The sequence below is a fragment of the Bremia lactucae genome, linkage group LG1 (genome assembly GCF_004359215.1).
Source record: "Bremia lactucae strain SF5 linkage group LG1, whole genome shotgun sequence".
NCBI lineage: Eukaryota > Oomycota > Peronosporomycetes > Peronosporales > Peronosporaceae > Bremia > Bremia lactucae.
In genome coordinates, this window is record NC_090610.1 from 13103254 (window position 1) to 13115038 (window position 11785).

At 44.6% G+C, this 11785-nt stretch overlaps 2 protein-coding genes across 2 annotated transcripts; one reads left to right on the top strand and one right to left on the bottom strand.

Annotated features, from left to right (window-relative positions):
• Nucleotides 1–1026: 1026 nt before the first annotated feature.
• Nucleotides 1027–2480, top strand: CCR75_000671 (uncharacterized protein; the record flags this gene model as incomplete). Its single annotated transcript, XM_067958777.1, has 2 exons — nt 1027–2078; nt 2147–2480. The coding sequence occupies 2 exons, from the start codon at nt 1027–1029 to the stop codon at nt 2265–2267; spliced, it is 1173 nt and encodes a 390-aa protein (XP_067814809.1). The 3' UTR covers nt 2268–2480.
• A 208-nt stretch (nt 2481–2688) lies between these two features.
• Nucleotides 2689–3464, bottom strand: CCR75_000670 (uncharacterized protein). The gene is made up of 3 exons (XM_067958776.1): nt 3305–3464; nt 3088–3226; nt 2689–3012 (listed from the first exon to the last, which is right to left on the bottom strand). The coding sequence occupies exon 3, from the start codon at nt 3010–3012 to the stop codon at nt 2800–2802; it is 213 nt and encodes a 70-aa protein (XP_067814808.1). The 5' UTR covers nt 3088–3226; nt 3305–3464; the 3' UTR covers nt 2689–2799.
• Between the last annotated feature and the right edge of the window lie 8321 nt (nt 3465–11785).

Here is an 11785-nt window from a genome sequence, read left to right on the forward strand (position 1 = left end):
TGTTGCCACACGTTACATTGTAATGTGTGATATGACATTATTTTCTCATTTCTGATTACCGATTGAATAACGATCGTAGCTTTCCGCAATTGTTTCCAATAGCTGCTCCGGATATTTAACAGGTCAGAGCCCTACTCAATCGTGTATCCAGACGTCATACATCAGTTTGTGCTCCAGCGACAAACTTCACACAGCTTCTCGAATGGCTTTGAGTAATTTCCTGCCTAGTGTCTGCAATGGCTGCTTGATGTTGGCAGACTTTTATTTGAACTTGCCGAAGAGTTTTGCAAGCATAGTTGCCGATGTCCTTCACTGCGCTAATGGAAATGAGGTGTAGTAGTGCATACTTTAATTTTGGCAGAGGGTATGTACAGCAGGGAGCAGCGCTAGCATCACTGCCGAGCGATAGAATGTTAAGTAAAGAAAGCTGCAAGGTTTGGCAGCAAGAATGGCATATTGCCTGTGCCCACGTTTTATGACGTTGTTTCAATAACTCCATTAATGTTTACAAATGTTACATTAAAATGTAAAACTGTAGCAACGCCAATCCTTATTCAAGAAGTAAATCAAACCAGTATCAGTCTTCTAAGAGTAATAGTTATCGCAAGAGACTTGCTCAAGTAAAGCGTGTGATGTATTAATGTGCTTGAAATGGTTGGAGAACGTTTTTTCAATGATTGTGCAAATAATTGAGTTTCTTAAAGTCCAGTGTTCCAGTCAGTTTTTTGTCACAAATTATTCCGGCTCTCAACGCAAAGGTACGAGAGCTTTTACTGAAAGGGCTCGTCTGCCAGACGGAAACGTCGTTTAACACCGCCATGGCAACAAATGCAAGACCCAATTCTATACAAATGCAGCGTATTTCTCAATTTTGACCAGATCATTTCAATACCGAAGTCTCTATGTGAGCCAGGTACTCTGGAACACGTTGGGCATATGCACTTCAGATCAGGTGTACCAAATCAGCGGTTAGGGCATTCTGTGGCTAAAATATAATGTTCGAGAGTTGCCGTCAAAGCAAAATTTATGCTTCTAGGTCGCAGCTCCACGAATCCTCGCCGTAAGGTCATACGCTCGAAAGCATTCTCCAAGACCGAGCCTACACATTTTCATAAGTGCTGGCTAGCACGCTTTCTGCGACGCATATGCGTAGCTGTTGACCAGTCCACGACGCCAGACAGCACTTCGTCGTGGCACACACCTAGCCAAATCGAGGCGGCAAACATTGGTGCTGTGGATTCGGAGATCGCTTTTCATCAGCACAATCCGCCAACTTTTGCCGTGAGTACCCGCAGCGGTGCAAGGGCGTACAACGAAGACCGATTCCGTGCCATTGATAACCTGGATCTCTATGGTCGTGGTCTTCTTGAGGTGGTACCGTCCTCGCTTCCTCCCTTCCTCGTAGATTTGCTTAAGAGCCGAGTGCTTGAGAAATTTGTCGCGGACGGCTGCGCGCCGGGGCTAAGTGCTCACAAGTTGCTGAAATACGAACGAGCTAGTGAAGATACACAGTTTTTTGGTGTCTATGACGGACATGGTGGAGCGAAAGCGTCGTCGCTGTTGGCATTATTGTTTCCCGTGTATATCCTTGCAGCGCCAGAGTACACGACCGACTTGGCAGCTGCCTGTCATTCCGCTAGCATGGCGATGAACGAGGAAATATTAAATCGTGAGAAGGAAGGACAGTGCGAAGGAGGAGCAACAGCTGTAACATTGCTCATTCGGGGAAATACTATCATGCTGAGTAACACTGGAGACTGCCGAGCAATTCTTGTGACTACGAGAGATAAGGTGGCGCAAGCGACGCAGCTTACTACGGACCATAAAGCCTCGAATGATCAGGAAAAGCAACGGATTGAGGAACATGGAGGAATGGTGCTTTATATAAAAGGTGTTGCACGTGTGAATGGCCACTTGGCTGTCGCTCGAGCCTTTGGTGACGCTGAGCTGTGTCAACTGGTGATTGCTGATCCCGAAGTGACAGCGCACGAGCTGCATCGAGAAGATGAGTATATTGTATTGGCATCGGACGGCCTGTGGGATGTTCTTACAAATGATCAAGTAGCGTCTTGCATCAGGTAAAACCTGATTGAGTTGATTTGGCAGAGCAGTGGCCGTACTAAGCTCTTTTTTTACGTATCTACAGCAACAATCCGTGGCTTGGTGTCCAAGGGATAGCAAACATGCTGGCAGACCATGCTATCGAGCTCGGCGCAACGGATAATGTAACGGTATTAGTTGTGGATGTGCGCGGCAGAATACCGTGAGGCATAGTTTGTGGCCTTTTCAGGCTACGAAGATTTTGTTAAGTGGTTATGCCTGCCAAGCAGCAATGGGTTTCATTATTTAACGCGAGAGAACTTGTGATGAAAGTTTCATCACACACGCAATGCTTTTTTATAATACCGTCCACGTAGTATCCTACCAATATTTTTTCTAAGGAGCTAAAGATTTCTAAATACACGTGCCACGAAATATCATCTTTTAGTATATTTTACGAGTTGGCATGTTTAAAAAGCCAACAGATAGTGCACACAATTTAAAATGACTAATTTTTGTTGGCATAGGGGTTCGCTAATTGTATCGCTTCAGCACAGTAAAGCAAACTCGAAGTGATGACGGTAATATCGTCAAACAAGTCTTATTGCTTACGGATAAATAAAATGTGTTGTTATCAGAAGCAAAAAGTTTTAGCGAACTAATGCAGCAGCAACAATTTATAGTGTCGCACCGCCACTATATTGAAATATTATAAAAATGTTGCCAGCTAACCTTTCCAAAAAGCTAGCCATTTGCTCGCTACTTGTCAGTGTTGGCAATACACTTATTTACAACAGTAAGCAGATGAGAATTCTCGAGGGCAGCAGCCACACGCTCCTTGTCATTAAGCTGCTTGTTTACTGCTGCTTCCGACGAGTGAGAGCCCGGCGTGATAAGAATATCAACCTTAAAGCGTGACGGTAGCGAGCGTAACAATTTTACCCGAATGCAAAGTCCAATAAGCGTAGCCATACTACGATTATACAGAACAACGGATGAGCTAAATGAATACAGAATATATAGATACTTTAAGCTTTGGTTGAGAACCTGCAGTGTGGGATTGTGGGTGTGAAATAGACTTTAACGCGTGAATTAGCGTCATCCACATGTACATTCTCCAGGGACATAACTTTAAGCTGCTCCAGCGTCAGAGGATGCTCAGGATCGTTAATGTGCCGCAAAATTTCTGTCATTGGGACAACGAAATTTGCTTTGTTAAACCAAATAAAGCGCTAAATTCACGCTTTTTGCTGGTCAAGCGCACCGAAAATCTCGTCGGGTTCGAATGGATCGGTGACATCTTCGTCTAGCGCTTCGGCCATGTCAAACTTTTTGTGCGCTGCTACGGTTACGGCGTATACTGTCGGGTTGGCGTTGATTTTCTCGTGCAGACCCATACTTGTCGCTACTCACTGTTATGAGATACTTCGACTTTAAAAAAACTGGGTTCCAGTTACAAGAGCTAATTTCGAAAAAGAGTCTTCTCCAGACCTCTCGTATAATAATTACGATGATATATTCAAATTTACCGTAATGCGTGTGAATCAAGAAAGTATTTGGTAATTCGCGATCTTTCCTGTAATACTCTGAATGATGGCTCCTATCCACAGCAAACCGATGTTGGCTTCATTTAAAAGAAAGTTGATATTCACTTACTTGCATCTATTATATAGAAAAAATGTAACATTTTATTTGGGTTTTACGAGGTCTTTTAGACCCAACACAGAAAAATGTTTGAGCCGCCACGTGCCGAGCAGAGCTCCTAGATTTGAAGCAACGCAAGCGACCCTCACGCTTATGCCCAGCACACGATACTTAGAATGTTGCGTCGTGTGTAAGCTAATAGATGAGCAAGAAGGTTGCTGCGTTCATCAAGGGTCTTGCGGATGGTCTCGTCAAGACCCACCTGTTCTGGCTCGAACTAAAGACGCAAATAGAAGCTATGGAGTTAATTAGTCTAAGGTATCTCTGTAGCGGAACAGGAGTACTTAAGTATGAAACATGGTTTCGTCCACTCGGGTGCTTATCGTCCACCCAGACGAAAAAGAGGTTAGAGGTCCAGAACCCATGAACCTTTTGTATGTAGAGAGCGAGAAACCTCATTCTACTAGTTATAAACAAGTACAAAGCTTTTTCGAACGATAGGGCACAACGCCTATATGTGTAGTACCTTGTCAAAAGACAGAGCACAACGCCTATGAATGTAGTGTCCCACACCCAGTGTCTAGAAACAGTGAGCCAACGATCGCCCCCCCCCCGCTAGGAATAGCGAAGGAAGCTGATACGACGCTGTTGCAAAACCGCAACGGCAAGGCAGATCATAAAAAACGGTCGGGGTCAGTAGGTGCGAAGCGCCCAACTAATCAAGCACCGTCAAAATAAATTGCCGGTCTTTTGACGAATGTTGCTCCTCACATACAAATATTGTGGGTAACCAACTACCCCTGGTGATGAGGTTAATCTGATCACCTTGCAAATTGTAGTGGCAAATAAATTGCCATTATTCGATTGTGGTGCGTCGGACAATTTCATTCGACGCCAATCGCTAGGATATCGCAGGCTCAAATTCGTTGAGCGCGATATACCTCGAATGAGGATGACAGTGCACCTAGCAACATGCGCACACGTAACAGTAAAGAAACGTTTAGTTGAACTCAATACAGATTTTAGGGTACATAGTACGATGATGGTTTCATCGTACTTGATTTGAATACAAAATTCAATGTCATCCTTGGTTAACCATGGCTTAGAAAGTACGAGCCATGCATTAATTGGCAGCATCAAGCCGTGACGATGCCTGTCTCTCGTTCATCAGATGGTCATTTGATGGACGTTTAGAGCGTCCATAAGCTTTTGGATTTCCTTCGATGAGTGCGATGGCCTCTGGAGTTGTGATTCGGTCGTTAGCACGACTGCACAAGACTTCAGTGTGGCGACCCATCACACCGTGGAGTTGGATTCCGGCGGCTGTGCACAAGCACATGCTGCGTCCAAAGCCCACCATTGTGACGTGGGCATAGTTACCGGTGGCTGTGCACAAGCACAGACAGCGTCGAAGTTCGGCCACACGAATAAGTTGAGTGGTACGATACAAGGATGCTTGCTTGGAAGGCAACATCGAAGAAAATTTGAAACGCCTGTCTAGGAGAGACAGTGCAGAAATCCTGGATCGACTGGAGAGTCGATCGTGGAGGATCTTGCTGTGTTTGCGCAACCACAGCTTAAGGCAGTTGGGGAGGAAACTCCTCAAAAAAAGACATAGGGGGGGGGTTAAATCATTTGAGGAATAAGTCTTCAAGAACGAAAATAAATAAGCCCCAGGAACTTGTGAAAATGAGTTCCCAGGAAGAAAACGAGACTTTGAACTTCTAATTTATACCGGATCAAGTGTAGGCGCTTATACACCTGATCTATGAAGTAAATTTTGAAGATGAGTCAATTCTCAACGCTAGAACAGATTCATTCTTGCGTGATCTGCGTATTGGCGAAGTCAAGCAACTTTTTGTAGTTGTCACAGATGACGCGGACGTGGCCGACATTTGGTCGACAATAGTATTTTCTCAAAACGAACGGGTTTTTAGCTGCTCATCGATGAATAAAAGTGTTCTTGATGAGAAGACTCAAAGTGAACGATTTACGTCTCAATTTCGGGAGCCGATAAGGCAAACCCTTTACAAGGATATGATCGAATTAGGATGACTTCTTTGATTCAGAACCTTGCAAGTTGCCTAAGAATAAAGACACTTGACATGAGTTCGACCTGATACTGGGTTCGAAATACTGTTTGGCCACTGCCTCGTGAACAAGTATCAGGATGTCATTTAAAAGCAAACCATGTAACGAATCCAACCTCCTCACATAGCTCTCCGGCTATCTGTGTGGGAAAGCCACAGATGTTAACTCAAGAATAATATAAAGTGGCCATGGACGCTAATTGATAGCTTTATTTAAAGGCATCAAGAAGAATTTAATGCAATCGCCGATCTTAGCGATTGTAGACAAAGACAGATCATTTCGAAGACAATAGGACTAGATCATTAGAAGATATTTGCTTTTATATTTTCAGATATTTTTGATTGGACCACCGTAAAAGCGATGGAATCCTGTGTGAACGACCAGTGGTTCGGTTTTGTTTTTGTTTCAATGCGACCGGTGCGCACTGCGGAAATATCGCTCTCTTCTTTCGTGAGAGTATAAATGTTCTCACTAGTAATTTTGTTTTTCATGCTGAGTATATCAGCATTGTTGTTATCAAAGTCTCCAATAGCCTTATCGCCATTACTGAATTTTTCCTCTTTAGTGTAGATTGAATCGACATAAAAAAATCCATCGCATAGACGATTGAGTCAATGCGTGATTAGCAAGATCTAGATTGTTCTTTGCTCGAGCGAGTTCCCTCCCCACTTTAAATTAGAGTCACTCTCAAACAAGGTACTGTATGACTAGATCATTAGAAGAATATTTGCTATTATATTTTTGTCAGATATTTTTTGTCGGGCCACCGCAAAAGCGATGGAATTCTGTACGAACGACCACTGCTATGCTTGATGTCAAATTCTACCATCGGCAATAACTCGCTCCAACTCGCAATCGAGTGGACGTATCCGCGAAGTATTTATTCGAAGATACGATTTGCACGTTCTGTCTGACCGTCTGTTTCCGGATCGTCAAAAGCTGACATTTTCATCTGTAATTGAACATGGATTGACAAAATTCCGCCGTGGATCTGGGGCTTGATCCGAAACCAGTTCATGGGGTAACCTGTGGAGTCGAAATATCTTATCAATAAAGACACGAGCACAGCCTGCCGCTATCATAGACACCGGGATTGCAGCAAGATGTACATATTGCTGAAACGATCAACAAAAACAAGAATACTATTATTCTTGTGATCGTCTTCGAAGGATCCGAAGACGAAGTCCATAGATACGGACTGCCAACACTCCGCTGGAACAGGCAGAGGTTGCAATGGAGCACGGGATTAAACACTGGGCTTCACCAATTGACAAACTTCGCAAGCGCGTATATACTGGCGGACGAACTAATACTGACGTGGCAGTGGGCTTATGCTCACTGTTGATAGTTGCAACAGTAGGCTTATCCTTACTGTTGTTTGGCGCAGCCGGCTTAAAATCGGGCCGGCGCGATAGGGCATCAGCGACGACATTAAGTCGCCTTGGTTCAGATTCCACGAAGACGTAGTAGTCCGCAAGGAAGGCAACCATCTCGCCATTCTTTACAAGAGGCGGGGGCTGTTTAATGCCATACATGGTCCGTATAAACAATTTAAGACCTCGCCCGGCTTGTTCGACATGCCAAATCTCACTTTCGTCGCATCGTCATCGATGCGGCGGGCTTTGTCGGAATGGTTTAGGACAAGAAGCCAACCTTAAAAGAGAGTCGCCTTCGACTGCTTAACTTAAAGGTTTTGATCGTTGAGCTTTCGGGTCGACGCGAAAGCGTCGGCCCAGTAGCAGCATGTAAAAGCTACTATCTCAACAGTTCTAACCGTTGAGCACCCCGTTCTCTCAACACGTTTGCGTGCAGAAAGCCTTGCTATTAAAGCAAGGTTACTTTTTCTTGGGCTTCGTCGAGTTCATGTTGCATGAACTCGGCTATAGCCGCACGTTTATCGTCTGTTCGTAGAGCGAGCAATATGGCGCTAACGGCTGGCCATCGTACGGCTGCGATTATACGTTCGGCCGCTCTCCATTATCAGATTGCTCAACACAATCACATTCTCAAAGCAAACTTCATAGCAAACTTTTGTTTTTTTACGATCAGTCGGCCACAATCTCACATTTTGCAACCTTACAGCGACTTAACCATTCCAGACTTGTAGCTTTTCATTACTTAGAAAGCCTCTGTCTCAAAACCGTTTAAACAAGTAGTGCTAGACAAGGCACTCATCACTAGACGCGACGGAACTGTTGAGTTACATTATCTGTTTGGGTAATCCGTTACAATAAAAAAACTCGAGCACCACCAGGGATGCACTATAGACGCTAACTCAACTTTGAAGACTCGCTCAAGGTTCTTAGCTCTTGTTAAGATCTGATCACGACGTTAGTTTAGCACTTTCTGCCCCTATCTATCTTGGAGGCTGCACTCGCGTCTATTGAGCGATCATGTGTGGAAAGGGCATAGCCACGTTCCTATTTATCGGAATAGTAGTGGACAATTTCTTTGAAAAACAGCATTTCAATATATCTTGCTTTCATTCAACCTTCTTGTTTGTGAAATGTTTCTTCATACGGTACAGAACTTAACATCCGCCAGCAGAATTGTACTGCCTAACTCATAGATTCCGTTTTTTTTTACACACTGTGATCTATGTGGCCAAAACCAGCATAGGATTGGGTTTGACGTCGTTTATGCTATTTGACCGAGATAAATCCTCCCATGCTGGAATTGCCGTACTTACACACAAAAAGTTCTTAAGGCTATGGTTGGAGACAGCTGATTTATGAAACGGGCCGACTGTTTTTTTTCTATCTCGCGAACCAGGCGAGAAGGTTTTCGCCGACCTCCATACTAGAGCTTTCACATTAAGCTTAAATGGCTCAAGCCCCATCAAAATTATTGCTACAACAATTAAAGCCGGAAATTTGCTCTGAATATACCGGACAAATTTATTTTCGTATATAACGAATGCTCCTTTTTGGTCGTACTGCCCTGGATTTTTTTTGTATACAGGCGATAGATTCAATCAGCGCCCATAATGTTTGCAGCTTCATCTCACTTCACGAAATACTGCCCTTGGTATATCATGAAGAGTTGGCAGACGAAATCTTGCAGTAACGAAGTAGCAACGAAGATTGAATAGCAAGAGTTACTACAAAAAATTACGCGAACAAATAGGCCAAATGCAGCTATGATTCTCGCTTAAATAATGTTTTGTAAAGACAAAGTTTTACTACGAGCTTAGATGTAGCGGCTGCTTGTCGTTTTTTACTTTGTGGCAAAGTGTTGAAAAATGTAGGACGATAAAAATGCACTCAGAGGCTCATGTTTGGCCGACGCCCGGAGGTCGTTTCGGGCTTCGAAATGAAAAGGTCACCAAACACTGGCACGGGGAAATGTACGGCACAAGTCACACTTGCGATTACAATGTCATATAACACCATTTAAAAATGTAGGCTCCACCGATGTTCAGCAAATTGGAGACTGCTTTTTTTCTCTCAATTAAGGCGGCTGCGAGCACCGAATTTTAGTTGAAGTGATTCTTTTCAAAACCAAAAATATCATTTTGAACTATATCTATGGATCTAAAGGGATTTGCTATATCCACCCACCCAAGTTGCTAATTCCACCCAGCCAGGTATCCCATCTTCGGTTATCCTGTCGCCATATAATGGCGATGAATTCAGTAAAGGTAATCAAAATTGATAAAAAAAATTGAAATTCTACATAGAGTTCAAACTAATTATTTCCCCATGGCATTGTCAGAACATGCATCCATCTCCAGTATCCCTATTTTCTGCCAAATCATACAATGAACAGGTTCTAGATGCCAAGGGTGATGGGAACTGTGGTTACCGAACCGAGCCCGTCGCCATAATTCGAATACTGTGGTTCCGAACCGTCGCCATAATTCTTGGAGATCAGAAGATGAATGGCAAAGTGTTCAAAAGGACCTCAGAGCGGAAATTATGGAGAACGAACAACTTTATAAAGAAATTACCGGAGCTGGAAACGAATGTGAAGTTGAAAGAGTGTTGACTTCTGCCATATGGGAAGACGGACCGTGTGGATTGGATCACTGAATATACTTCCCCGAGTTTGGTCATGTTCTTGCGAACTGTTATGGCTGGCCAGTACACTTCTTCAGTGCAGAGCAGATGATCACGTTTCTTTCACATAAAATAGGTTTTTGACAGCAGCCAAGCCAATGGCCTCTGCATATGTTAATGGAACTGTAGGCGGGCACATCGTCATGCGGCCACGCTCTACTTAGACACACACCCTAGCACAGCGAGGAAGCGGTTAGACCGTCTTTTCTTGCGTGCAGTGAGGTAGTTGTGGTGGGCGCCTTAGCGGCCTCACCCAACGCACTAAGTACTCTAGTAAGTATCGTCACGGGAGTGGTAATCCGGCTCCTCGTGCGCACTTACAAAGTAGGAAGTAGTTTTCAGACTGATTTATACTTAATCGCATTAAAAATAAATACCTATTTTACGAATCAAAAATGTCATCTCAGTAGATAACACTAATATGTATTGCGAGCGTATCTTTCTAGATACCTCCCGTAACGGATGATGCTAGCCGTCATCCCTCCTAATGTGAATGCACTTATGTGCATCAGATACACAAGGTTGGTCACAAATGTGAACCACACCCAAATGGTGGGTATAATTACTTTATTTAAGTGATGAACCATCCCCTTAAGTACACAAAGTGTACTTAACGGGGACTGTGAAACAATAAAGCAACTTTAGCCAGTTACACCATCACCCCTTTTTACATTTCAAAATTCGTCAAAGAGGAAGAAGAAACTGAGAACTGCTTAACGCGTCGCTAATTCTCTCATTCACTCTAGCGACCTATACGGCGCCAAAGTTGCCACCGAAAAGGGGCCACATTGGTGAGTCGTCTGCGAAGACGCCCACTCAACCTCGCGCTAAGCGCACGCGCCGGGTTTACACGCCGGCAGCATCCAATGCCTTATTCAAAACGCCGACAGCTACTGCTGCTGTCGCGTTAACTGGGCTTAAGGATCCATCCAACGTTAACAGTGAGGATGTTGATCCGTCACTCATTGTCGACTACAATGAGACGACACCATTGCCGTCACCTCATAGTAGTGACGCGGACAACGAGCTCATAAAAGGATGATGGCGCATTATTGCCCATCCAAACTTCTCTCATGGCTCACAACATGGAGACAGCAGCATTTACGAATGCTGTCTCGTCGTCTGCGCTGGATAGCGCAGCGACGGTTAATGAGAGCGCTTCCCATAAAAAGCGCAGCCGCTTCTTCGTTGGGTAAAACCACAACGCCTTATGCTCAAACCATTATCCAGAATGGTTCTGACATAGAAAATTCGGTGCCTAAAGCTCCTCAGTCGGTGTCACAAGCCAGTCGTTTTGAACGTGGCTATGTGACGGGTGGCATATCACGGATGCTTCCTCCATCTAAATAGCCTCGTTTAAGCGGGCCAAGAGCGTCGCTTATAGAGCGCGCTCTTCTCGACGCACAAAATTATTATGACGTTTTCAAGTCATGGAGGGCTCAGGGAAAATCGCTTGGGCGTATTTTCCCGATCCCGGTCGGTTGCGTTCAAATGAAATGCCCGATCAATACGAGGCGGAATTCACGCGCCGCTTTCATCCGCATTCCGATGCGACGAAACAGCGGTCGCAGTGAATTAATTTCGCCCTCTTGCGTGTGAAAGAAATCATGGGCGGTACTTCGCCCCCTGTTTCTTTTCGCAACGCTACTTCTGCTAGTCAATTTGAGACTAGCAAAGAGGCCTCAGCTGGTGCTCCCTTTCATAGGCAGCAACGAAGCCGGGCACATCAATACGTAGGGTATCGATCGGTTTCCCAAGAGTCAAAACTTTTCTGGTAACCTTCCATTGGACGAGGATCTGATACCTTTGCCTCACGGAGCGGTGGGAAAGCAACCTTCTAACAAGAAAGCGTTGATTCCCACCCGCATCCATCAGTGCAGGCGGCACCCGATAGGAGTGGCGATCTCGCCCACCTACTCGCGGCTGCCTTACCTTCGTCCGTTCAGTCACAG

Coding starts and splice junctions, on each gene's coding strand:
- CCR75_000670 (XM_067958776.1), bottom strand. CDS start 3,012: ATGGCTACGCTTATTGGACTTTGCATTCGGGTAAAATTGTTACGCTCG.